Source organism: Mastomys coucha, unplaced genomic scaffold, assembly GCF_008632895.1.
Source record: "Mastomys coucha isolate ucsf_1 unplaced genomic scaffold, UCSF_Mcou_1 pScaffold9, whole genome shotgun sequence".
NCBI lineage: Eukaryota > Metazoa > Chordata > Mammalia > Rodentia > Muridae > Mastomys > Mastomys coucha.
Window position 1 is genome coordinate 19,849,899 of NW_022196915.1, and position 27,988 is coordinate 19,877,886.

At 47.0% G+C, this 27,988-nt stretch overlaps 1 protein-coding gene across 3 annotated transcripts in view; it reads left to right on the forward strand.

Moving 5' to 3' along the window:
• Positions 1-460: 460 nt before the first annotated feature.
• The window catches only part of Arhgap22 (Rho GTPase activating protein 22), a 153,005-nt gene continuing 125,477 nt past the window's right edge, over positions 461-27,988 (forward strand). For 2 of the 3 annotated variants that reach the window (XM_031361767.1, XM_031361772.1), the window contains exon 1: positions 637-704. In XM_031361767.1, coding sequence (XP_031217627.1) covers positions 653-704 — 52 coding nt within the window. In that variant the 5' untranslated portion in view covers positions 637-652. Of the gene's footprint in view, positions 705-27,988 lie in introns of all 3 variants that reach the window. The other variant, XM_031361769.1, reaches the window with a different exon arrangement.

Sequence of the window (27,988 nt, forward strand, 5' to 3'; positions counted from 1 at the left end):
ACGCCCCTTGGCTAGTTATAAGCAAGCTTTGTTTATTTGTTTGTTCGTTTGTTTGTATCCATTTTCCACAACTGTCAATGATGTAATGATGACACATTTCCAAAAATAGAATGGAGAAGTGGTACCCTGAAGATGTGGCAGAGCTTTCGTGGGTTCTACCCCAGCACATGGACCACAAGCCCAGGGGCCATAGTGAGAGCCAGGAGCCAGCCGACATGCTCAGAGCAATTTGCACATTCCCTTACTTAGCTCTGTGTTGTTTCCTTAGGGGGAAAAAAAAATCAAATCTAGTAGCTAGAGCCCTTGGCTCACAGAACCCTTGCTTCCGCTGATGAATCTGGCATCTTCTCCCTCGGAGATGCAGTTGTCACTGCTGGTCCCATTTTACAGATTTGAGGAACTGATACTCCGACTTCCCCAAGTCTGTTCTCAGATCCCCAAGGTACACACTCCACAGAGAAACTCGTCCCTCGCAGCAGGCTTCGCGTTTGAAATCCAGGCAAATGCTTGGAAAGGGCGTTCTAAATATATTTCTTTACTATAGATGCTGATCGCCTGCTACTGAAACTGGGAATTAGCTTGTCTGCCTGAGGATGTGGCTGCTGCCTTCCCGAGAAGACACCGGAGAAATCTGCACACTGCCAGCCTAGAGATGCTGCCGACAGCTTCCAGCAAAAGAAGAACCTTCGCTGCCAGATACTTCAGTAAGGATTTGGCTCTGTGTGGGGAATGGCTGCCTGTGTGCTTGACTTCTTGCTTAAGGGTGGGGTCGGTTGGTCGGTGACACTAAAAGAGCCTCCTTGGTCAGGCAGGCTGTGGCACCATGCAGTCGGGCCTCTATCTTCCTTCAGCTCACAACACAAGCTGGTTACCCAGCACTCAGCCATGCCCCCTAGCATCTGCTCTGTGTGCCTGGAAATCAGGCTCCAGCGTGAGAGCCAGTGTCAAGGGTCCTGGGTTCCAATGGCTGGGGACTCTAATGACATTTGATGTCCATGAGGATCACTATGAGCACAGACTGCTTGGACACTAGATAAAGCTTCCACAGAGAGAACTTGGCTTCCCAAGGCTCTTCTGTCTGTGCCAGGAAGCAACCCAGCCTGGCAGTGAGCTGAAAGATGTAGGGGATGATGGAATAGATCCAGGAAACTCTGGGAAGGCAGTAGCTGGTCACAGTGGGACTAGTGTCTGTTTAAGTCACTGGCAGATGATGGTCTGGTATTCCCTTAAGGTGCTGGGCCCTTCAAAAACTGAATCGTGTAGGTGCTGGGTGGCACGGATGTAGATCCTGAAGGTGCTGAACCTAGCAGGTGCTGGGTCATACAGGTGCTGAGCCTTGCAGGTGCTGAGCCTAGCAGGTGCTGGGTCATACAGGTGCTGAGCCTAGCAGGTGCTGGGTCATTCAGGTGCTGAGCCTAGCAGGTGCTGGGTCATTCAGATGCTGAACTTTGCAGATGCTGAGCTTTGCAGGTGCTGGGTCATACAGGGGCTGGGTCTTGCAGGTGCTGGGTCATACAGGTACTGGGTCTTGCAGGTGCTGGGTCCTAGAGGTGGTAGAGCCTGCAGGAGCTGCCCTACTTGAATGTGTGGGCACAGGTTGGACCTCAGGCAGGAAGGAGCTGGTTGTGTTTGTAGCTAAATAGTATTCTCTGGTAGCCTAGACCTGAGAGCTGAATTCCAGAAATAGATGCCATCAGTGGCATCCTCGGGGCCCAAGTCCTGTGTAAGAAACTCAAAGAGCTCTTCAAACTCCCCAATTTCCTCTGGAGACTTCTGTTTAGCCAGCCCTAGGTAGACCCCAGGCTTCAGCACATTTTTATGTCTCCGCCAGCACTAGGAAAAAGTGAACAGAGCCCCAGGGTTTGGACTGCTGCTGTGCCTCTGTTGTCCCAAGCAGGCATGTGCTAGGTGAGGAGAAAGTTGCTTCTTTCACAAAGGCAGGGTTGGGTGGGCCTGGAAGCCAGGACTGGGTTCTGAGCCCTGGGCTAGAGTCTAGGTGGAAGCTCCACACTCTGGGGAGAAATCGGGCTGCGGGGAGCTGGGATCACGGTATCTGATACTCTGAAGGGATTCTCCTCCAGCTGGGATCACAGCACAGTCCAGCACTGAAGGAAAGGCTCTGGCTTTTGTGGGAGGGTCAGCTGCCAGATTTGTCTGATATGATGGATTGTCGTCACTGCCCAGCTCTGGAGGGCATATGCCAACCTGTTGAGAAAGGGACAGAGACCGTGTTGCATGAGAATTTAATGAATAGGATTGATTTTTATATTAAAGTAAAATTCACATAGCCGTTTTGAAGTGTAAAATCCAGCAGCAGTCCAGACAGGCAGCATGCTGTGCGGCCATACCTCAGACTATCTGATAAGTATTGTCATCCTGTGTGGGCTAAGCAGTGTCCCCTCCCATCCCTGACAGCCACCAGTCTTTTTTTCTGTCTGTGTGTATTTAGCTGCTGCACAGGTCTGATGAGTGCATGCACGTCTCTCTGTGGCAGGCCTTTTGCGCTCAACAAGCTGTTCCCTGGGTTCGTGGATGATGTAGCAGGTGTCTGTGTTCTCTTCCTCTTGACTGCATTGGTTCTAAGAGACAATTATCTCAGACACTTAAGGCAACTTTGAGAAAAATGGCACTGGCATTTCACAGAAGGCTTCAGGAGGGGAGGATGTTAGTGGGGACAGTGGGGACATCTCTCTCCCCATCCTTGATCTGCCCTTCACTCCATCCCCTGCTCCTGGTTTAATTATTACAGGAACAGAACTAACTGATACAATGAAGTGTGTGTGTGTGTGCGTGCGTGCGCGCGCAGGGGAATTTATTAGAGTGACTTATAAGCTAAAGTCCTGCTAGTCCAACAATACCTATCTTCCAACAGAAAGGCAGAGAATTTGGTAGTTGTTCAGGCTGAGTCTGGATATCTCACTCGATCTTCAGTTTAAGTTGAAATCCCAAAGACCAAGGTTCTAGAACCAGCAAGCTATTAAAGCATTCTAATGCCTACCTCAGGAGGATGATAGATGAACTTTCTATCGAGGGTTAGACCAAGCAGGCAAAAAGTTAAAGAGTTTCTTTCTTCCATGATCTTCCATGTGGGCTGCCACCAGAAGGTAAGGCTCAGATGGAGGGTGGGTCTTCTGACCTCAAATGATCCAGTCAAGAGAAACCTCTCACAGGCATGCCCAGGTGCTTGGGTTTTAGTTGATTCCAGATGTAGTCGAGCTGACAGCCAAGCTTAGCCATCACACCTGGAGAATGTTATTGAAGAACATGAATTTGCTCTTGACTGATATTTGCAAAAATTTTGGATGAATATATAGTTCTTGGGGATTAAATCTCTCTGCTGTACCTAATATCTTCACCTTGCCCACCACTGTCCTGCCAGAGGACCTGCTGGAACTTTCCTTATTGCAGGAAGCCAGAGCTACTTGACTCTGTCTGATGCTTTTGTGCCTTGTGAAAGGGTCACATAGTTAATGTCCTTGATTCTAATTATGTTAACAAAAGGGACAGACATACAGGTACTGCACCTCTCAGGTGTCACACTTAGACAGCTGTGTTTCTGAAATCAACCCTATTTGCTAATGGATCATATTTTTAATCTTTCTGGAATTTACTTTGCTAGCATACTTGTGCTTGGCACTACTATGTGTGTTCTTGAGGAATGATGGGCAGCAGTCTTCGTTTGCACAGTCTCCTGTCTGTCTTGGACATCAGAAGAACAGTGACCTGGGAACCAATCCCATTCTCTGCCTGTTCTGGTTAAGGTTTCTATTGCTGTGATGAAACACCATGACCAAAGCAAACCGGGGAGGAAAGGGTTTATTTGGCTTACACTTCCACATCACTGTTCATCATCAAAGGAAGTCAGGACAGGAACTCAGACAGGGCAGGAACCTGGAGGCAGGAGCTGAGGCAGAGGTCATGAGGAATGTGCTTCCTGGCTTGCTCATCATAGCTTGCTTAGCCTGCTTTCTTAGAGAGCCCAGGACCACTAACCCAGGGATGGCCTCAGTGGACTGAGACCTCTGACATAAATCACTAATTAAGAAAATTCTCCACAGCCAGATCTAACGGAGGCATTTTCTCAATTGAGGTTCTCTCCTTTTCGATGACTCTAGCTTGACAAGGTGACATAAAAGTAGCCAGCACAATGTCAAAGCTTCCTCTCTGTTGCTGGGATGAATGCCACAACCAAAATCAACCAGGGAAGTAAAGGATTTATTTGGCTAGAACTCGGAGGTCACTGTTCATCGCTGAGGGAGTCAGACCAGAAGCTGTAGCAGAAACCATAGAGGAAGGCTGCTTACTGGCTCAGTCTCTGTCTTATGCTTAGCTAGTTTATTAGACAGCCTAGGACGGACTTGTTAGGGATGTCGCCACCCACAATGGCTCCACCCTTCAGCATCCATCTTCAGTCACGATAGTCTCTCCCAGATAATGTCAAGGGCAATCTGATCTGGAAAACTCTTCAGTTGGGCTTCCCACTTTCTAGGTGACTTGAGGCTGCTGTCAGGTTGATGATGAAACTAACCAGAACTTTCCTTTGATGAAGGAACTGGAAACATCGTTGTTCAGGACATTGGATCATTGCCATTCTTGGGCTCTGCCTGCTTTGGGGGTATCCAGAGTTAGTTGCTCATGGTATTCCCTTACAAGCCTCTGCAGATTCTGTAGAGTTGAGTCAAGGACCCCTTTTCAGTTCCTGGGCTTTATTATTATTATTGGTCAATCTTCTTAAAGGTTTGCTGAGGTCAGCTTAAAGGCCTGTTATTTTGGCCTTTTGATTTTTCTCCCATGTATTGCTTTTTCTGTGTCGCTGGTCCCTGACTGTATGTCCTCATCCTCATGGCTTCTTCCTTCCTTTGCTTTGGGTTTGACTTGATTTTGGTTTCTTAAGGTAAACGTGGGGATTACTGATATCCTAATGAACACACCAGATATTAAAATCATGTTAACTTTCAAGTATTTGACAATTTCCAAAATTTCTTCCTGTTATTACTTCTAATTTAATTCCAGTATCGTAGGAAGACATACTTTGTATAATTCCAATTTTAATCTTACCAGAACTTAGTCTATAGCCTAGTATACAATCTACCCTGAAGGATGTTCCAAAAGTCCCTCCGAACAAAAATGTATCTGTGTGAGGCACGCCTTGTCTACCCATTAAGTCAAATTGGCGATGTCACATTGTCTACGAAGCTTCTGGTGGCCTGTCTAAATGTTCTTCAGTTATTGAGATCAGAACTTGAAAATCTTGTTATTTAACTCTCAGGTCTTATTATCTCACTGCTGGCTTTTGCTCTGAGGGTTCTGAGGCCTTCTTCTTAGGCATGTATACATTACTATCTATTGCCCCTTTTGTGTTAGCCTCCTGTCACTGTGACAATGGGCCTGAAAATGTCAACCTGCTAGGACTTTGAGGATAGTTTAGTAGGTAAAGGCTCTTGTCATACAAGCACGAGGACCTGAGTTCCAATCCCCTTACACATCTCTTACAGAGAACATGTGCTAGATCTCACCACTGTAAAGAAATACTGTAGATCTGTGAACGTTTTCTCCCTGAACTCCCACAGGAATTTGTTTCATCCCCAAAGTACACATTAATGGTATTAAAAGGCTGTAATTTAATCTGTCTATGGGAAGTGAGTGGTATGTTTAACAAGTAGAATTTTTGTGTATCTGTTAAAGTGAATTGAACATAAAATGGTATAAAACAAAAGCATACATTTGTAGACTATTCCCTGTACTCCTTGTTTCTAAGATCTCTGGTCTTCAGTTAGTCTGCAGCTGCTGTCCTGCCAATGGACACTTCTTTCAGCCTTTCCTCTAACATGGATCTGTCAGCAAGTTCTTCTCTGTCTCTGCACACCAGGGAATGCTGCCATCTTGTTTTTCTTGTTTTTGAAAGTCGGTTTTGACATAGGTTGGCATTGATTAACAGTTTCCATTTTTCTCTCAGTACTTTGAATATGTCCCTCTACTTCTAGCTCCCATTGTTGAGAGAAGTTGTCAAGTGCTAATCACATCTGCACTCCTCCATGTCACCAGGCAAACTACTAATCAATCACATAGGTGCTCCTCCGAGTCAGCATCACCAGGCTGTTCAAGCTACTTTCAAGCTTGGGGGAAGGGGTGGATTGCAAATTCTGTCACCTCATTGTTCCATAATGCCAACCCTGGCATTGTCTGTCTGTCCACATCCACTTCAGTGCTAGGATGCTCTATCTATCTATCTATCTATCTATCTATCTATCTATCTATCTATCTATCTATCTATCTATCTATCTATCTCCCTCTCCTCCTCTTCCTCCTACTCCTCCTTGGAATACATCAAATAGAAAAGTTTCATTCTTCTTTTCTTTAAGTAATTTTTCTCTTTCCTGTCTCCATCTGTCATGTAATGCATCTCCATGCATCTCCACACATCCCTATACGTCTCCATGTATCTCCACGCATCTCCATGAATCTTCATGCATCTCCATGCATCTCCAAGCATCTCCATATATTACAAGTACATTGACAGAAATACTTGTTGCTCTTTTCTACATCTCTGCAGCCCTGTTCCTTTTTACTTCAGCTCTGTTGTAGCTTGTGAGTCCCCTGCCTCAGCTGTGTCCCTGGGGATCACAGACTTGCTCCACTAGGCCCAGCCATATTAAATCATCTCTGTCCCTCTACTCTCAAGTGCTCTCATTATCTCTTCTATCCCCGCCCCCATGCTCCTTGTGCTGGGGATTTTCATTTTAGTTGTTGGTCTTCCAAGTCAAGACCAGTTTCCATCTCCCTGAAATTCTTCTAATCTGTCACTCTCATATCTCCATGTGGTTCATTACATTTTTCTTTTAGCTTTCTGAGTATGCTGGCAGGAATTTTATTTTTAAGTCTTTATCTGTGAGACCCAAACCATGAGGTAGTCAGAATTCGTGATGGTGTACAGCCCTGTCTCCCTCTGGCTTGATACATCTCTTTGGTGTTAAAAACAAAACAAAAACAAAACAAACAAAAAAAAAACACCTACTTATGGTGTGGCTTTTCTCAAATACCTGACAAGAAGCAACTTAAGGGAGGAGGGTTTATCTGCTTCACAAGTTCACCTCAGAAGGTGAGGAAGCTGGGGCTCTGTCCAAGGTGGGGAATTCAGTTTGTTCTGTCTCAAAAGATCAGGAAGTAGAGAGTTTGGACCAGAAGCAGAGCTGCTGTGTGGCACTCAAACCTCACTCCCCATGGCCCACCATCTTCCACTTACAAGCCCTGTCCGAAAGCCTCCACAGCCTTATGAAACAGGACTGCCAGCTGGGGACCACATGTATGAACACTGCCCTGATGGGGACATTTCACACTCAAACTATAATCTTTATTTTTGCTGGGGTTTTTGTTGTTATTTTGTTTTGCTTTGAGACAGGGCCTCGAAGGCTGGCTTCAAACTTGTGATCCTTCTGCCTCAGCATCTGAAATGCCAGTGTTACAGACAGAAGTAAGCCACCATACTTGCTATAAGTTGGTACTTTAGATAAGAGGTCAAGTTGTTTCTTTGGCAAAGTGCTGCCTCTATCATCTCTGTTATGTTTGCAACTTGTTCTTGCTTTTACTTTTAAACGTGGCTTCCTAGTGGCCACCCTGTTCCTGTGTCATTTACTAATCAGCTAGTAGCTGCCTCTTCAGCCAGTAGATCTGTGGGAGAATTCTCTCCATGGAGAGCTGACCCTACCTAGCTCTCCATTCCTGCTGAGCGTTCATGTCAGCAATACGGTCCCGCTTAGGACTGCCAAGAGCACCTGGGCCTGGGGTCCGCTGTGGCCTCCACTGTAGGCGCATGAAGCCCTATCACAAACGTGCGCCCCTTACGAGGGTGGTGGTCTCTCTAATTCCCTGCTGCCAAGAGAATAGAGCTGCTTACTGGGTGCGGTTGTTGCTGACTGCTGAGAACTGAATGAACCATTCTTGCCTTCTGCCTGGTCTCCATAATGGCTCCATCCTTACACAACCTGTCTAAGAACTGAGCTGGAGACCATGGGCAAGGAGCAGCCCTAAATAAGAGAACCAGAGACTTGTATTGATCTTTCTCAGAAGTTCAGCAGTTATTTCAACTAATAGTATTTTCTTTTTAAATTATTTTTATGAACATTGGGTTTTGACTGCTTGCATTCCTGTATGAGGGTGGCACTCCCCTACTCCCACCCTCCTAACCCTGGAGGGGTTAGTCTGAGTGATGTAAGATCATCCTGCAGAACCTGGCATCCTTCATAATGATGGTAAGCAAACACACACACACACATACATACACACACAGAGACACACACAGACACACACACATACACACATACACACACATACACACACATACACATACACACACATACACACACATACACACATATACACACACAGATACACACGCAGACACACACATACACACACATACACACACACACACACATACACACATGCACACACACATACACACATATACACATACATACACACACATACACACATATGCACACACACATGCACACATACACACACATACACACATATACACACATACACACACATACACACACATACACACACACACATGCACGCATGCATGCATGCTATCTCTCTCTCACTTGTGTGTACACACAAGCACACACACATGCGCACATATGGGCACACATGCATGCTCTCTCTCACTCATCTGTGTGTGCATACACACACATGCATGCATGCATGCTCTCTCTTTCTCTCACTTGTGTGCCCACACACACGTGCACATACCTGCAGGCACACATGCATGCTCTCTCACTCATGTGTGCATGCACACACACACACACATACACACACACACACTTACTCATGCATGCACACAGGCATGCTTACGCTAGAGACATCTCAGAATGACACAGAAAGCGAGCAAAGACAGAAGATATGTCCTGCTGCTAGCTTATGCTGTTTAGGTGAATTGGCTAGGGTAGGGGTAGAAGCAGACAGGTGTCAACCTCACTTGTCATTCCTTGGGAACAGTTCCAGGTTGGTTTTTTGAAATAGGGTCTCTCCTTGGGACCTGTTACTCAGTGTCTAAACTGGCTGTCTGGTCAGTTCTGGGATCCTGCTATCTACCGAGCTCATGCCGCCATATTATGGCTTTTTTTTTCCCTAACACTAGAGCTGGGAACCAAAGTTAGACACAACAGCATGCTAACTTAGCTGCCTCCCCAGCCCTTGAGAGCTCTCTATAGAAAGCCACTGGGAAGTTCTGGGGCTGTGTGGGGAGTGGGGAGGGCAAAGCACTGTCATCAGTTCCAGATGTTCATTTGGTAAGAGATGAGTCAGAGGGTAGGTTTTTTTCCCCTTTTTCCTTCATTTCTACTTCTTGTGCTTCGACCAAACAAACTGATCACAGCCACCAAATCACCTTGTCCTGTGTCAAGCTCAATTTAGCAGGTGAGCGTGGCCCTGAGGCAGCAATCCTCCCACTTTGCACACCTCAGACTGTGCCCCAGCTGTGAAATTGTGTTTAAGTGTGGGTCCCAAAGTACATCTCAAACAAGGGCCAAGGGTGATGTGGTATACCGGGGAGATGAGCCAGGAAGCAGGACTGTGGCTGGAGAATAACCAGAAGAAAGGGAAGCCACCGCTGGGGTAGGGGGAGACCATTTCTGTACCAACAGCCCCCTTGCAGAGACTCTGGAGAAGGCTTGAAAGCCTTCCGTAGAAGGGCCGTGGCTCCCCAGCACCTCCTTCCCAGGGTACTGAATTCTGGAGCCTGAAACTGGAAGCCAACAGTCAGCTCAGCCAACGGGGAACTTAGAACCACAGCTGAAGCCAGAGCTAGCCAAAGGCATAGCCATGAACAATTAGACTTTGCTGAAACTACAACCCACCTAACCCAGGAATCTTCCCCTCATCCAGTGTAGCACACTGTGTGAACTGGAAGCCCCATGACACAGGAGGACCCTGGCCTGGTGCAAAAAATAGAGAAAATGGTGAGCAGAGAGAGGGGTCCAGGAGTGGGTGAAGTACCTTATCTCAAGGTAGCCCTGGAAGCAAGCCCACCCTGGGAAGCCTTTCCTGAGCCTGGAAGTCCATTGCTCACAAAAGGGGACTGAGAGAGAGGTAGAGTGGCATGCCTGGCTAGCTTAAGAAGAAGTTCACTTCCTCACAGTTCCAGAAGCTAGAAGATGAAGGTGTAGGCTTTTTTTCTTCTGCAGCACCTCTCTTTGGCTTCAGGCTCCATCTTCTCCTATGTTTCTTGTCATAGGTCAATCCCTCTTTCTGTGGTTCTGTTCTTACATGCTCCTCTTATAGGGACACCCCTCCTAAAGCCACCATTTGATGATGCTAAATTGGATTACAGCCACCCTATGACCTCATAGCCACAGCTATAAGAACCCTGTCTCCGGCAGCCATATTCTGAGGCACTGGGACCTGCAGCTCCATCCTATGAGTTTGAAGGGAACTTGGATCGGCATGCTTGTTTGTTGTCTCAGCTCTGAAGAGCTACGAAAACCTGCGCCCAAGGAACAATGCTGGCAGAACCCTCAGCAAATGTCTAGACAGACACAGTGCCAGGCAAACTGCCCTCCAGGGAGCCAATGGGGGCTGAGTCAGCAGCTTTCTCAGAGAGCCAGCTTCCTGTGGTCACCCCTGTTCCTGCCTTGGGGAACAGCTGGGGAAACAACACCCCTGTGGTGGGTGGAGAAATGAAAACCACAGCTAGCCACCACCTCTGTCCTCTGTCCTCTGCAGCTGCCCCATCCAGTCAGCTCACTAGTGCCTTCACCTTATGCTGTTCATTTTGGGGGTAAAAAAGGATGCCATACCAGATCATCCCGTCCAGCCCTGTGGTGAGAATAGAGTATCTAATAAGCTTACAGAGGGCTCCCTTCTGACAATAAAACACCATTGTTAATCTCTGACTGAGACCTATAGTGCATGTGTGTGTGTATGTGTGTGTGTGTGTGTGTGTGTGTCTGTCTGTCTCTGTGTACAGAACAACCTCCAGTGTCTGTTCTCAGAAGCCATTTTCTTTGAAGTGAGGTCCCTGGATGGCCAGAGAGTCCCAAGGATCTGTCTGTCTCCACCTCTCAGCACCACCACCATGCCCAACTTTTTACATGGATTCTGAGAGGAAAACCCAAGTCCACATATTTTTAAGCCAAGCACTTTAAGAGCTAAGTGATGCTCCCAGCCCCAACCACCTCCCAAGTCCTTTTGCAGCTTAAAAAAAAAATACAGTGGAATGGTAGAGACTCAGAACCAGGGAACCCATCCAGAGCCTGGCATGCTGTCTGCCAGTTGTTACAAGGTTCTAGAAAGAACTCAGGCAGCAGAGGGGAGTGCCGAGCACTCCAAACTCCCATGATGGGAGGCAGAAATAGCTGCTTCTGTCTCCCAAGGACTCTGAGAGAGTGTTTCTTCTCTTTGAGTAGGAATGCAAGTGAACGGTGGCAGGCTGAGCTGAGCAGTCAGCTCAAGCCCTGTGCATTGTGTCTGATACTGTGGAGCCGAGCAGCTCAAGCCCTGTGCATTGCGTCCATCACCATGCCCATTTTCCAGCAGTACCTCCTGCTCAGTGAACCTGCAGGCAGCCTGGGTCTTGGAAGTAGACTGAGATGGATATAGCAGGGGGCTAGGCATGGTGGTCAGGGATGGAAACACAGGTGCACAGTAGCCTCAGTTGACCACTTGTAGCTGTGAGGCTAGATGGGCTGGCTTACTATGGCTGTCCTATGTTTGACAAGAAGAGGAGAGAGCTCTTTAGCCTTTGGAAGACCAGCCTTGATGTTGACTCCTTCAGGAGAGGGTATACCTTACATAAGAAATCCCCAGGGGAGAATGGTTCCCCACAGAGTTAGGTTAGCAGTATAGGGCTGAAGGCCTTGTCCTCCTAGTGAACACAGCCAGGGGCCACCCTGGCTGTCTTGCTGAAACTGGCAGGATGGGTCTGAGATGCCAGCTTAGCCATGTCCTAGCCCTGACTTTTCAGATATCATACACACTCTTTGGGCCTCATTTTTCTCTATAATATTGAAGTCACAAAGAAGTTTGTTATATGTGTAATGGGGGATAGTGGTTCCTACTGTGTGGCATGTGCTTAGCACATAAGTAATTTTGAACAATTGTGACATTTGTTAAGGGCAGACACAACCATCCAGGCACGATGTGCTCCTGGCTACATCATATGTCTCTGGAAAGCAGGAGTGTCCTGAGCCTGTCCCACGATGCTCAGGAATGATCTGTTTGCCCTTTTAAAGGAAGAGAGAAGAACCGAAGTCCGACTGTAGCCACTGCCCCCTTACTCTCTGTCAGAGTACAGTATCCATCCTTTCCCTAGGCAATTCACATGCAGGACCAGCACCCCACGTCGAAACAGGGCCTTTTATGAAGGACACGACGTCCCTTCTTCCTTCTTCCAGGCTGAGCCAACCTTGTGTTCAGCCTTACATCTTGCTAATCAATGAAGCTGGTAGCCAGAAGGATGCCCCAAATACCCGCTCAACTATTCACACTATAGACAGAACAGCAATACCCAGCCCCACCCATGGCTCATGCATGTGCTAACAATGATTATATCAGAAGTTATCGTGTGCCTATCAGAGGACACTGAAATGCAGAATTAAACTTTTGTCAAGAGGATCGAGCTGTTATGGTGGGAGCCATCACTACTCCTCTGCATCTAGTTCTCCATAGTCCTGAGCTCCTGATCCATACATAGCACCCACCTACTCTGTCACTGGCCCCATCCTCAAGAGCTGGCTTGTTTGAAAGGTAACAGCTGTCTTTGGACATCTGTCTTTTGTTCTCAGATTCTCCAATATCAACATGATTGCCAACAATTCAGTTCAGTTCTTGAGCTGAACTATCTAGGGTGAGCACATAGCCTGTGGGACTGTAGACTAGACTCAGGCTCATAGAACCGCCCTGACTCCCTGTTCCTATCACAAGGTGCCTAGGCCACCTACACTTCTGTCCTCTCGGCTTCTATTCGAGGTTTCCCTCCACTGGTCTCAGATTCAATAACTCACTGGGATGAATCACGAAATTCAAGAATGCATTGATTTATTGTAAGAGGTACATCCCTGAATAACCCGATTGTGGAGACAATAGAGGAAGGGCTGAGAGGGGTGGGGAGGAGCTACCACACCTCCTCAGGATATGCTGGGTACCCAGAACCTCCAACCTGAATGTTTCCTGAAGGAACTTTTATTGAGGGACTCGATACCCATGTCTTAGATGTGACTGACCAGACCAGACCACTCATCATGGTGATTAAATTGATTTCCAGTTCCATCCCTCAACTAGTCACCTAGTTGGTCCATCCAGCAACCTGGCCCCACTCTCCCTGAATCACTGCATTAACAGAGTCTCAGATGCCAGGCCACACAATTCTGATGACCCGAATTAGGTCCCCAAAACTCAAATAAAAGTGGGTAGTGAGAACCAACTCTACAAACTTGTCTTCTGACCTCCACCTCCCATGTATGCAGTGGAAATTGTGCATATCACACACACACACACACACACACACACACACACACACACACACACACACACACACACGAATAAACAAAATTTAAAAAAGGTTTAAAGAGACAGGAGCCTTTGAGAAGCAAAAGGTCCTCACTCTCCCCATCATTCAGGAGCTTCCGGTGAGAGTCATGCTAGGGATCAAGTACAAAGGCTCATCTCCAGTCACACCTAGTAGAGCACTCATTGCCTGGGAAATGATGGGCGAGTCTCCTTTCCTATCCTCACAACCCTGCCAGACAGTATTCAGATCCCCATCTTAAAGAAGGAACAGGGGCATGGATAGGGTCCAGCCATGCTCAACAGTGTCCCAGCAGGTGTTGGGTGTCAGTACTGACTCATGGTGAGTAACTGAGAGCTACTCACATGGCCCAACAATTAAAAAACAAAACAGAACTTGTTTTGCATGTAGAGAGAAAAGCCACCCTAACCACTAAGAGTTTCAAGAAGTGGCATTCTGTGATCACTTTGACTTTCCTCTGAGTAGTGTGAGAGCTAGTGAGTCCCAGGGACTTGCTGTGCTGGCTTCCTCTTCAGGGCTGTTTGCCTGTGGCCATGGTGGCAGTGGCTGACTGTTAACCTGTTACCAGGAGCTGGGTGTTTGGCCCACATTTCTTAAGCATCCAGGACACCCTCTTACTATCAAATACTATGAAGGAAGAGAGGTGAAACCAGACTTGGACCCCAGAGACCTGGCCTGAGATGCACGATTGTTCATTTAATTTCTAGCTATTGTGATATAATATCTTTTCCTAAGGGATCCAGTGGAAGTCCTGGGCATACAGATACACCCACTCAAAGCTGCTGTTGGCCAGCCCTCCTCCCGTGCAATACCCCAGGTCTCTGTGTCCCTTGATGGGTGGGAGAGTAACAGCCCCACTCTGAAGGACATCGGGGCACCCATTCAAAGACAAGGAATGCCAACCACATTGCCAGGGACCAAACAGGACCCAGACAGTCCTCAGAGGCAATCAGATAATGTCACCTAGCGGGAGGTCCCTGGTTCAGGTCACTGAGACATAGTTTGCAAATAGCCATCCCAGGCCCTAAGGTTTTCATTCTTTTAAAAATGAGGTTACCTCTTGCCATCTATTGAAATTTGAACCACGCTTCAGCATCTCCAAAATGGACTGGAGGGCTTGCTCCGCCTCTTTATTTCTTTCCTTTTCTCAGTATGAGTATGTTGAATAAATCTTTCTTCGCTTTTCATTTTAAAATTTTAATAACATAAAAGTATAGGGGATGGAGAGATGGCTCAGCAGTTAAGAGCACTGGCTGCTCTTCCAGGAGACGAGGTTCAATTCCCAGCACCCAGATGGGAGCTCACAACTGTCTGTAACTTCAGTTCCAGGGAATCCAACAAACGCACATACATGCAGGCAGAACACTAATGCACATTAAATAAAAAATGAATTGTTTAGAAATACACACACACTTACACACACACATACATACATACATACATACATACATACATACATACATAAATATTCTGGCCTGGGCCAAATTTTCAGGAGGCATGGATAGTCTTCTGGCATTTAACTTCCAGGCTGTCTGTCCCTAAGGCACCCTGGAACCCCATGGCCTGGGCGTGCTTCAGAGTGCTGTACCATAAACTATATCCCCGATGCCCCATTTTGCTTTAGATGGGTCTCTGATCACATTTTGCCTGAACCATCCCCACCCTCTTACTCACCATCCTTGTATCCTCAATGGAGTCAGCTTGCCTGTATGAGTGTCATGCTGGAATAGAAACTGCAGGCCTGGTTGGAAAGATGGAGGTCAGTGACAGAGAGAGGGATGCTGATCCTCCCACTGAGGCAGTGGACAGAGTGTGAGGAATGCATCAGAGAGCCTTCCTCTGCCCACAGACATTCTGACAAAGTATGGCATTGCCATCCACACCCACAGCAAGATGCTACCTGTGCTGGCTGAAATCACCATCTCCCCATGACAACTCCAGGACTCAGGCTTTCCTTTGCTTTCTCAGATTTGTGGATGTTGTTCATTGCTCCTGTTCACTGAGCTTGTGGCCTTTCTGAACTACTTTGGTGAATATTTCTTGTCATGTGTACCCATTGACATTTATACCATTCGCTCAAAGGCTAGTTGCTAATTGAACAGTGATTTTGAGCACTGCACCAAAATTCTCCTAGTCTCTGTGGTGTCCTGGTACATGCTTCCTACACTCTACCCCACAGCTGACAGCTCTGCCCCAGACCCTATGCCAAGAAGAGTCTGAAGACCACAGAGAGGTGACAGCTCAGGGCTTCCTCCCACATGGTCATGGTTTGTACTCTCCTCAGGCTTGGTTTGAGTGTTTGTTCCCTAGCTTGCAACCCTTTCTTAAGGCCATCATGCCCTGAGGGTAGAGCCTGGCAAGTGGGAGTAGGTTGACTTGAAATGATACACTGGTTTCCACCTGTGGGCTCTGCTAATAGGTTGTCTGTGTGAACATCACTGCCTGGTGTTCCCACGGCCATGCCTTCCCTAGGACAGACTGAAATCACTCTGAAACAGGGAGCCAAAATAAACTTAGCTCTTAAGTTGTTTCTACTGGGCATTTGGGTTACAATGAGGCAAAAATACCACAGGTTTACATCTGTTCTACTTTGTCTAAACTCTTCTCTCCAACATCTCACCCTCAATCATTTTCCCCAGAGCTTTGTCTTGGGCTAATTTCTGTTCTGTTATCTACTGCCTGAAGCCCTAGGAACTAAAACATTTGCCTCTGAGAGTTTTTGAGGGGAACCCCTGCTCCCTGCTGAGCAGGGAGAGTCCTGGGTTACTGAGATGAAAGCAAGGCCCCAACAGAGCCATCACTCCCTACAGTGAGGATGCTGGCACATAAGGTTTCTGGGAGCTCTTCATTGACCTAGAGAATTGGAACAGGCCTCAAAGGTGGGTGGACCCAGTGGCACAAAGCTGTGCCCCCTGATCTCTAGCTCAGGGTTCTAATTAAGGATTTCCCGCAGTCCATGCAAGCTTAGGTCAATTTATGCATACACACACACACACACACACACACACACACACACACGTATGTATTTAGTTCTTAGAAGATTTAATGTAAGTTTTGATATTTCTTCACCCTCAATCCCCCAACTCCTCCCATACCCACCACATATTCCTTCTCATCCAACTTTGTGTTTCCTTTCCCCCATCGAGTCCAATTTTTTGCTGCCCAAATACTCTGGGAGGTGTCACCCACCACGGGAGCATGATAGACTGATCAGGGGCTACTTTCTGTAAGTTAACTGACCCTTCATCTCCCAGCAGCTAAGAACTGCCAGTGGTATCTCACTAATTTTTAAAGTTCTAGCATGCTGCCTTGCCAGTTCTTGTGGGCTTCTGTTGTTATTGTTGTGTCTGGTGGAAGGGAGAAGACGTTTCTTCTTAAATGAAATTCCTCTGTCACTTCATTTCCCAGCTATTTGTTGATTTACTCTTCCTTTCTTAATTGGCATATACTCATTGTAGAAAATGACACTTCCTGCATAGAGACCATGTAGCTTCTTCATCTTACACGCCACCCCCCTATAACCTACATCCACTGTTCATTTTTAAATACTTGTTTTGTATATTCTATTCAATGTTTTTAGCTGGAAGTCTTTGTGTCTTGTCTTGTTTTTTCCATGAGACTGTTTAGGGGGTAGAAAGCTCATAACATTGCCATCATTGGAATTTACTGGTAATGGCAAATTCTGAATCCTTCCCTCATACAGGGAATCTACTTTTTGGGTCATACACAGCATCACAGGCCAGATCCTCTGCACACTGTCCTGTCCCACTGCCAGCCCAGCCCTTTCCTCAGTGCATCACACAGTGAGCTGCACAGGAAAGTGCTCCTGGTTGTAGCTCCTGTCTGGATTCTCCTGCTTCTCTGCCTATGCTGTTAGGGCTCTTAGCTAGCCCCTCACCTCTTCCTCTGATGGTCTGTAGGTATGCGGGCTCCTGGAGTCCACTCTTGATTTCTTTGTACCTTTCACATTGTTCTTGGTGGTCTGTCACAGTTACAGTCCCAGCCAAGTCTCTCCTCTGAATGGCATCCTTATATCCAAGTCTCTTCTCAACTCTCCTTCTATGGTCAAGACCATGCCCAATGGATGGTACTCCACGAGACCTGTTTGATTCTGAGGACTAACAAGAATGACACTTCCACTTGGCTGAAGTTGCCTCTTTTGCTCCTCTAATGATCCAGGAAATGAGAGCAGATGGAGCAATGGTAGGAAACCACCAGTGCTGGGCTTGCAATGAAGCTATGAAGCTACCATGTTGGGCTTGAGTTAAAGCTGAAGCTATGAAGCTACCATGCTACAAGTCTATGCTGCCTGTCTTGTTATCCAAATGGGTGCTCAGAGGATTTGTTATGAAGTTACTCATCAATAACCTGCAAGAAAACCATTTAGTCACGCGTCAGTGGTCACAGAGATTACCCAATGCTGTTGTGTACAAACCATGCCTCGGAGAATATAAGCTGATGGTCAGGGACCTTAGTAGTCCCCAGGAACTAGCTGAAGGAAAGTAATTTGTGAACACTAGACCCCAGGAGAGACAGAGGCAGAGAGCTAAGCCCCAGTTGGGGTTTGAAACAGATCAGGATAAAATATAGACTGTGAGAAAAGTCTCTTGGTAAGAGGACTTCCCCTGGAGGTATCCCTTTGGTGAATGGAGGCCACAGTCAGTGCTGACCAGCAAGAGTTTCATGAGGAAACAGAATGAAGGGCTGGAGAGGCCAAGTCTGGGAAGATGGCCTGTGGCTTCCAACTGAGATGGAGTTGGTGGCACAACCAGGAAAATAGGGAAGGAAATGACTTCACTTTGAGAACGGACAAGAGGCAACTGTGTGTCTGTGTTGGTTTCTGAAGATAACAAGGTCAGAGAGATGAGGAACAGGCAAGCTTGGATGGAGGGGTAAGATGGAGGTAGGCTTCAGTTCTAACAAGAAGGCAACCAAAGCAGCCAAGGCAGAAAAGGGAATTTATTCGAAGTTTACACGACTCTTTGGGAGTTGAAGCAGGCTTGGAAAATGGTCAGAAGTGGCAGGGGTTGTAAAGGGCCTATATGCTAGCATCACAGGCCAGCAGACAGCCAGGACCCTGCTGCAGGACATCTCCCTATGCTTCAGGTGCTGTTGTCACAGAAGAACAGTACCCCTGCCGCTAATCTGACTCTGTTCAGGTTACCTGGGCCAGAGTTAGATAGCCATATCTGACTGCCTATTGGAGGGCCAAGCAGATTAGTTCTTTATGACTTCCAGCGAGGGATATGGGTAGTTTCCTGTATGGACTGGAAACTGTTCAGCAACAACCAAGCTCTAATCCAGAGAGCAAAAGACTGAGCAGTCCGGGGCCTTGAGAAAGTAACCACCAAGGGATGGACTAAAAATGCCAAAGGCAAGGATATGAGTGGAAGCAAACAGAGGTGTCAAGGTGACGGGCTTCCTCTAGGAAGATGTGAGTAGGGAGAAAGGGGGCTGTGATAGAGGATCAATGCAGAGGGGGCTCTGGGACAATCCACTTTTGCCCTCTGATCAGGGCACGGCCTCTTCTCAACAGGCAGGTGTTTGCACCAGGGACTATGCTTGTTAAGCAACAATGTAAAACTGACCAGAATGGCCAATCTTTATTTTCTCAAACATAACCTTTGACCTTGATTTCAGGGAGGAGAAATCACTTCAGACCTTCACTGGACCCCTATGAGATCAAGAGCTACTTTTAGCTTCTAGGCAGCCCATGGTAGTAGCCCTCTCTCTGCCACACCCTGCTTCAGGAGTGACCACAGCTACTCGGACTCTCAGTGAATCCTTGTCCCATGACCAGGAACACTTTGATCTGGTAGAGAGACCACATGCCCCTCTTTCCTCTCAGCACTAGACTGACAGAAGCTGAGGACTCTTCCTGAGCAGTAGTGAGGGCCAGCCATAGGTATCCTATAGGACCAGCCACTTCCTCCCTACCTCCCTTAGAAGCCCAGGCCCATACATGCACTGACAGAAACTTCTCCTCTAAGAAACTCACTAAAAAAAACTCAACAAATTTGCAGCTGAATGAATTTATTTTTAATCTGAAAATCACTCAGTACAACAAAGTCCCAGGTACTTATCCAGTTTAAACAAAGACTCTTAGATGAGTAGTATCAAGTACTGAACTTGACATTTACAGAAGTTTAAAAGTGACACACAAGTATAGGCAGAGTACCCTTCAAGAACTTGTTACCTGGAGGCAGGAGTGGGATGAACTAACTCCCATTATCTATTTGTTCTCTTGGGGTAAGCCTCAGAGTCTTAGTTACTTTTCTGCTGCTATGAGGAGACGGTATGACCAGGATAACTTATAGAAGAGTTATTGGGGACTTACAGTTTCAGACAGTGATTCCATGACCATCATGGCAGCAGGCATAGTGTGAGCAGTAGCTGAGAGCTTACATCTTTATCTACAAGTAGGAGACAGAGAGAGCTATCTGGGAATGACACTGGATTTTGAAACCTCCAAGCCCTGCCATGACCATCCAAAGTCTTCCAACAAAGCCACATCTCCTAATCCTTCCCAACTGTTCTACCAATTGAGGACCAGTATGAACCTATGGAGGCCATTTTCACCCAAATGACCACACTCAGGTTTCCAGCCAACTTTGTGCCTTTCTCTTCTTGGGATGTTCCCCAGCCAATGACCATGGAGAGTGGTAGCAACCAAAGTCATGTTCTTCTTGAGGAAGACCTCGTAATGACAACACATAAGGCTGAGGAACACAGGTCTGACCTCCTCTGCCCAAAGCCCAGCTCCCTGGAACTCGCAGCAGGCAGAGATGCTGCTGTGAAGGTGAAGTTGACATATGACAAGCTATTATTTCTCAACCAGATTGGTGCACCTAAGCTCCTCTCCTGGGGAGTAAGGATACGGGTGTCACCAGGACACAGATCAAGTTGTATCAGTTATAGTTTCTCGTCACTGGGACAAAGTACTGGAAGAAAGGCAACTTAAGGGAGGAGGGGTTTATTTTGACTCACAGTTTGAAGATACAGTCCATTGTGCCAGAGAAGCCATGATGGTAAGAGGCAGCCTGCTTACATCTGGGCAGATCAGGTAGCACAGAGAGATGAAAGCTAACACACACTTGCATCCTCCCTTTTCCCTTCTTATTCAGTCTTAGGGCCCAGATCATGAGATAGTGTAGCCCACACTAAGAGTCCTTTCTCCTTCTTCAGTTTATCCTCTCTGGAAACATAACCACAGGCATGCCCAGAGGTACATCTCCTAGGTAATTCCAAGTTTACAAAGAATATCAAACAGTGTTATTTGGGGGCTTTGTAAGCAAGCCTCCCTGCTCTGGGCTTCTCTTTCTTGACCTGGTCTGGTATATATGGGTGGTTTTTCAATGTGTGATTTTAGATTCTGTATTATTATCCTGACCTGGATAACAAGACACTAAATAGACCACTCCATGGAAAGTGGAAATCTAAGACTCTGGCTCCTTTGCAGGGGCCTAGCTATGGATGACAGTGTATACCATGAGCAGCAACACATAGACAACACTAATTAAAAAATCAGTGATAACAGGATTGAGGTCAGAGAGAAGAGGCAGGGAGAAAGACCAGCCAGCCCCTCTGGAGTAGGCTCCTCCAGCACCCACCCTCCCGGTGGTGACACGGGTTGGGGATGTGCCCATTGTACCAGCAAAGCACAAAAGTTTACCTTTGATGAATTCCACAGAATTTCACAATTTAAAGATCTAAAAAGAGTGCTGCCAAGGACCAGCCTTGGCTTGGAGAGGGGTTCTGAGGAAGGGGTGTCTGGGAGCAGCGAACAACCAACTTGAAGTCAAGTCATGAGTTCAAGCTAACAACCTACATTCTGCTTGAGACAGCTTTCCATATTGCTCCCTGTCTCTGTCTGTCTCTCTGTCTCTCTCTGTCTCTTTCTCTCTGTCTCTCTCTGTCTCTGTCTCTCTGTCTCTCTGTCTCTGTCTCTGTCTCTCTCTCTCTCTCTCTCTCTCTCTCTCTCTCTCTCTCTCTCTCTCTCTCTCTCTCTCTCTCTCTCTGTTCTGCTTTCTCTAGAGATCTCTCTCCCTATTTTCTGCTCAAGAGAGTTCTCCAAGCAGTTCTCTCTCTTTTTATTCTAAAAAATTCTCTGGATAGCTCATCTCTGATCTGCAGATTATAAGCCTAGTCTGTTATTTTACATATCAATGCAGCCATTTACTCCAGGTTTCCTTTTGATTATTCTATGAATCAGCATCCCACGACCCCAGCCTCTTAATTTTTAGGAGACATTAAGCACACATTTTCCTTTAACCTCGCAAAAGAATTCAGAGATCTGTCTGCCTTTGTTAAGCACAGATGATAACTAGCTGGCTGGGATCCCATCCTGGGACCATTTCTACCACACCTGGGCCTACCTAACCTAACTCTGTCCCAGGATGATCCTGAACCTAGGAATCTGTCTGCCTTTGTAAGCATAAACAAAAAATTTAGCTGAGGATCTCCTGAGATCCCTACTCCCTAAATATTTTTATCTCCTTCCTTAGTATCTTTCTGAGAAGTTACCTCACAGCACAGCTGATTTTGTTCCTTTTGATTTGTGAAGTCCCTCATATAATTCATATGGCATCCTTACTTTTTTTTTTTGAGAAAGTATATATTTTTTAATCCATGATTTTAGAGTTCTTTTCCACAGCCTTAAGGGCTGTCCTGAAAGTCCCATCATTTACCATTTTACTGAGACATTAGCCTTCTGGATTCATGCTGTTTCTTACTATCATGGAGTCATTAGTTTTAATAGGGAGGACATTCCTTGAAGGAGGAATGTAAAATGTGTACATTATTACACAAACAAGCCTTACACCCACAGCAGCCATCAACAGGCCCACACTGCTTGGTCCTGTCCCAGGAGCGGGAAACACATCATTCTGTCCCTTACTAAGGCCATGACGGACTTGGCAGAGAGCATTAGCCCAGGCTGAGGATTTGTGTGAAGTTGGTATTTAAACTATAGAAGAGAGTCAGCAAGAGTTCATAGTCTATTTCCAATCTCTCTCTGTGTCTCTGTGTCTCTGTCTCTGTCTCTCTCACGCACATGCATGCGCACATGCACACGCACACACACACATACACATACCAAGTGTTGTAGTAGAATGTCCCTGGAGCCTCAGGGATGGGTGATCCACTCTAGTCATATTCATGAACTAGAGGACATTTCAAATGCTCACAGGCAAAGGACAGATGAAACCATAGATCCAATGGAAAGTTGACTGTGTTAACAAATAGCCATGCAGTGATCCTCATGATGGGCATTCACTTATGCTTATTCCATATCCATGTGGAGTGTTTCCAGCCTAGCAGTGAGAGCTCTGTTCCACACAGCCGTTCAGGATTCAGACTTCATGGCCCTTACTGGCTTCTAAGGTGCCCTGATCCTAAGTGACCAGAAAATGCAAATGAGTTTGGTAGGTAGGGTGTCAGGGACAGAGTGCTGTATCCCAGGCCTAGGAGCAGTGATACCATTTCTACACCTATATGCTGACTTGACTGTAGGTGGCTGAAAACTCAGAGCATCCATGAGGAAAGAGAGGGCTGATTCGGGTAGAGACTGATCCTCCACTCAGAGCAGGGGCCCCACACTGACTGGATCACTCAGTATGGGTGGTAGAGAAGGGGTTAGAGATATGCCCATTTGGGCAGGAGGAGTATACTCCCTACCTTAGAGCAGGTTCCTAGGGGCCTCTGGCATGGATCAGAGGGATGTGAAAAAGAGAGGAGATTCCTAGGCTCTGGATTAGTGTTGCCTGATTTCCATGCTGTGAGTACTCCTCAAATAATAGAACTGAACTTAGTGAGATCCACATGGCTGTTGGGGGTAGTTTTTTGCTCCAGGACCACCCATGCTACCAGCCCTCACCCAGCATCCCTTTTGCTTACGCTACCAGCAGCCCTTGAATCTGCAGACAAAAGACACAGATACAGTTTGCTCCTTCCCAATGTGCCTTCTTGGTACAATTGCTGGACATTACTGTCTCCCTCCTGGAAAAGCACAACCTTTTGAATATCCATCTCTCCACCTGCCCTGAACCTCAGTGGCTAGTCCCACCTAGGCCCTGCCAAACATCCATGACCACCTGCCTGCACTAGAGGCTGCAGGCCCCAGCTCCCTCCAAGACCTCAAAGGGTTGCTGCATGCTTCATCCTCCAATGCCTGGCAGAAAACTCCTTTCTCCTTCTTTGCATCTATTCTTCCTCCTGAGACCCGGAAGTCCTGCCTTTACCTTCCACACAACAATTGGCCCTGGCTTTTTTTTACTGACAAATCAAGAACCAGTTGGGGGACAGAACCTTAGCATTGGAACTGCCCCCTTCTCATGGCGATGGGAAAATATAGTATTCCCATATGGATGACTTGAATAGATTAGGGAGTGATAAGTTTTGTAACGCAATATATTATTCAATTACAGGCTTATACTGTTCAGTTCCTGATGGTGTATATCTTAAACTATTGGCTTTGCAAACTTACTCAAAATTTCAGAACCATCAGCTTCCTTATAGATTAATGCCAGCTGGCTGGCTGGGACCCCACTGGATATGCAGCTGGAGAGACAGAAGTGATGCCCTGGCCGAGTGACAGGCTAAGGAGGTGGCAACAGCCTCCTCACAGCAGGGAACATAGGCTACTCTAAGCAGGTTGGCAGGGAACAGACGATGGAGAGCCAGGTCAGCATCACTTCCACATTGGATTTTACAAGGGCGTGCTTCTGTCTCAAGCCCAGAAGATTCTGGAAAAGGGAAGCAGGGATCCACTGCCCACTGGGCATCTTTGTGAAAATTAGAGAAAAGTTCCTCCTCCAGCCTGCCACTCTTGATGCTTGCTGGTCCAGCCCAACCCCAGCCCCACGCCCTCTACTGGATACTTCTGCATGCTATACAGACGATGCAACAGCACCAGCAGCTCTACATGCAAGGGATTTCTTTCTCATTAGAGCTTGAGGTTCTCCCTAGCTGGATAAGTGATTGATACATGTATCTTTCTATAGGAAGGCCTCTTCCTCAGGACAGCCACAGGCAAAGGCCCCTTGGTAGCCTTGGACCCAGACACGTGGGGCAGTGGTTCCTTCCCCTGGCCACATAGAAGTCACAATCACGAAAGCCTAGGATGGCTGTGCATCCCGTGCTGGTTAAGAAGAGTAGTAAGGGATGCTGGGACTCTTCTGCAAAGTCTGCAGGGTGCAACCAAGAAGAGAGCCACAGTACTGCAACGGCCTGGCTCTGGACTGAGTGCGTTGATGGGTGGGTATTCCGTTAACAAATGTGCATTTAACAGGTGTTTCTGGAGAGTTCTGCTCAGTTCCCTCCCACCCTTCAAGGCCTGCTCCACATCAGCACTTAGAAAACGCTGAATGGAGTGATGCAGGAGAGTTGCAGAGGCAGAGCAAAGCCAGTGGGGTGGGGGTGGGGTAAGGGCCACACTGTAAGACAGAGCTGGGGGGTGTGTGTGGGGAGGGCAAGGGCAGAGGACTCCCAGACTCTGGGTTACTTCCTTTGCAGATCTTAGCTTACACCTAGAGGAATAACACCGCTTATTCAAATACAGGCTAGTCAGAGTCTTCACATTCAACAAATCCCTTAGCCCTGTTCTTGTCTTCACCAGCACCCTCTAGTCCTGAAAGGATCCGTAGGCTTCCAGGGTCCACTGCTCCATGGTGAGGCAACATGGTGAGCTGTTGCCTGTGAATCCTGCATCAGAGGACTAGGAACAATCTGGATTCAAGGCAAGAGAATGGAAGAGCAGCCACTTTGCTCTCCACTCATTGACCCCATGGTCCCAATCACATCAGCTCCTGACCTTTCAGACTTGCCTCCTGAGTCTGAGCCTGAGCCTGAGCCCAGAGCCTGTGGTTTTGTTCCTCAGACTCTAATGGCCAGAAAAGCAGGCAATGAGAGAGAGCAATGACTTGAAGTCCTGGGGAAGCGGCTGCACAGGAAAAGCTCCCCCGGAGGTGGTTTCTTAAGCAAAACAATCGTGAGTAGCCCTGGGCCGAAGCTCTGGCATTTGCTGGCCTGGCTCAGGGGAACACTGGCCAGGCTGCATTACTCACAGATGGTTTCCGGATTGCTCAAGATGTTGTCACCAGCCACGAGACTTGCCCTGTGACCCTGGTGTCAACATGTGATTTGTCCAGTTCCATATTCTCTCATCCTTTCTGGGTGGGCTCTGTCCTAGCCTGATCTTGGCCTTAAAGGAGAGGGGCTATGCAATGGTGTTCCTGATCTGTCCATATATAGTATTTCATGTGTATGTATGTGTGTGTGGACATGTGTGTGTTTAGTGCACATGTATGTATATGTGTTCTCATGGACGTGGGTATACATATATGTACTTTAGTGTAGATGGCAGAGGTTACCATTGGCTGTCTTCACTCTCCAACTATTATATTGAAGCAGGCTCTCTCACTTGAACTCAGAGCTTGCCAACTAGTCTAGTTAACTAGCTGGTTCCCAGAATCCCCTATCTCCACCTCATAAGCACTAGAACTACAGGCATGCTGATATGTCCACCTAGGATTTATGTGGGCGCTAATGATCCAGACTCATGTCCTTGTGCTTTTATGATAGGCATGTTACCCACTAGGCCATCTCCCCATCCTCTATGCACAGTATCCTTCATGGGGCTTTTTATGAGGTAGTTTGGGGCTCATGGCTGGGAAGGTGAGAAGGCTAGTCCTAGGGAGGTGTGCAAGGGCTCAGGGAAAGTGATTAGTGTCTCCCCCAATTGGTAGGATCAGGAGTTTCACAGGCATGTGCTAAAAGCATAACAAAGCCTGTGGAGCTGAAGAAATGTGAGGGAAGTTTCCGGAGCACTGTGCAGAAGTACAGGCAGTGAGAGCAGGGGACACACTGCATATGAAAGGGGGCACCCAGGGGCCTCGTGTGACCCATACAGAGGACTGCGGGAGGAACTTCTCTAGATTATGGCCAAGTTCAGCAGCAGCAAGGCATGGGACAGAGAGGACGGCATGACAGACTGTGAAAGGCACTGGACGCCATGTCAGGATACCTACACCTCCATCTGAGAAGTGAGCTAAGACTTGAAGAAGGGGCTTGGAGCTGACTGAGGCTGCCTGCTCTCTGTGGGCTTGTTAACCTGGATATGGGACTTACCTCACCATTTAGTTTGCCCCTCGATCTTCAGTCCTCTCTTCCTTCAGGAGCCCTCCTTTCTCTGCAGCCGCTGAAAAGTGGGTAACTGTCAACGAGACACTGACAAGGTCCACATAGATGTCTAGTAGTGGGGGCTGGAGAGATGGCTCAGAGGTTAAGATCATTGTCTGCTCTTCCAGAGGTCCTGAGTTCAATTCCCAGCCACCACATGGTGATACACAACCATCTGTAATGACTTCTGATCCCCTCTGCTGGCATGCAGGTGTACATGCAGATGAGCACTTATATAAATAAAATTAAAGCATCTTTTTAAAAAGAAAGAATGAAAGAAATATAGAAAAGAGAGAAACAAAGAAGCAAAGGAAGGAAGGAAGAAAGAGAAAGAAAGAAAGAAAGAAAGAAAGGAAGGAAGGAAGGAAGAAAGAAAGAAAGGAAGAAAGGAAGAAAGGAAGAAAGAAAGAGAGAAAGAAAGAAAGAAAGAAAACTGAGGCGGTTGCAGCAGGGACCAGGGACAGGAGACATTCAAAGCAGGATGATTGTAACACAGTTTGAAATAACTGAACCCTAGGGTTTGGTGGTCAAGAGGACACATGAAGTGGTGTTCATAGCAGAGAGTGAAGGGGTCATAGTCCAACAAGTTCACAGACCTTTCTCAAGGTGGGAGCTATTACCAAGCGGTGGTCAGAACAGGAGTATTTTGAGAGACTGGCTTTATAGAAAAGCTTAAGTTTATAGCCAGGGTATGGAAGGACAGTACTCCAGGTGGTAAGGCAGAAGTATTAAGAGTTCAAGGCCAGCCTGGACTACCTAGCAAGACTCAGCCAAAACAAAACAAAACAAAACAAAAAAAATAGACAACAGCAGCAACAACAAAAAAAGCATGAGTTTAGAGTCAGCCTTGTGTGCAAATGACAGCCCGGCACTAGACAACAGTGGCTTCTACCTAGTCATTTGACATTCGTTTTCCTCCTTTGAACACTTAATAACAGCGTCCTCCTCAATAGTATGGGAGTGGAACAAAGAAGGCACCTAATAATTCATAGCTATTGTTGTTGACTGCATTTGTGGAGTGATTTTTTTAGGATGTTGATGTGGGGGCTCAACAACAGCCCTAGTATGTACGCTTTAGAATTATGCTGGTCATAGCAGAGACCTGTTATTCAACTCTGTTAAGTTTTGTGACCCAGTTCTGGTACTGTTTTCTGTAATCTTACTAAGGAGGTAGTTGATACCCTCAGCAGGACTCTTCTGCTAGTTAGTTGTGAGCAATGCCAGAATGCCAGCTCCTTCCAAGAAAGGTATGCCCAGGGGTCTCGCCACTCCCTTGCCTGA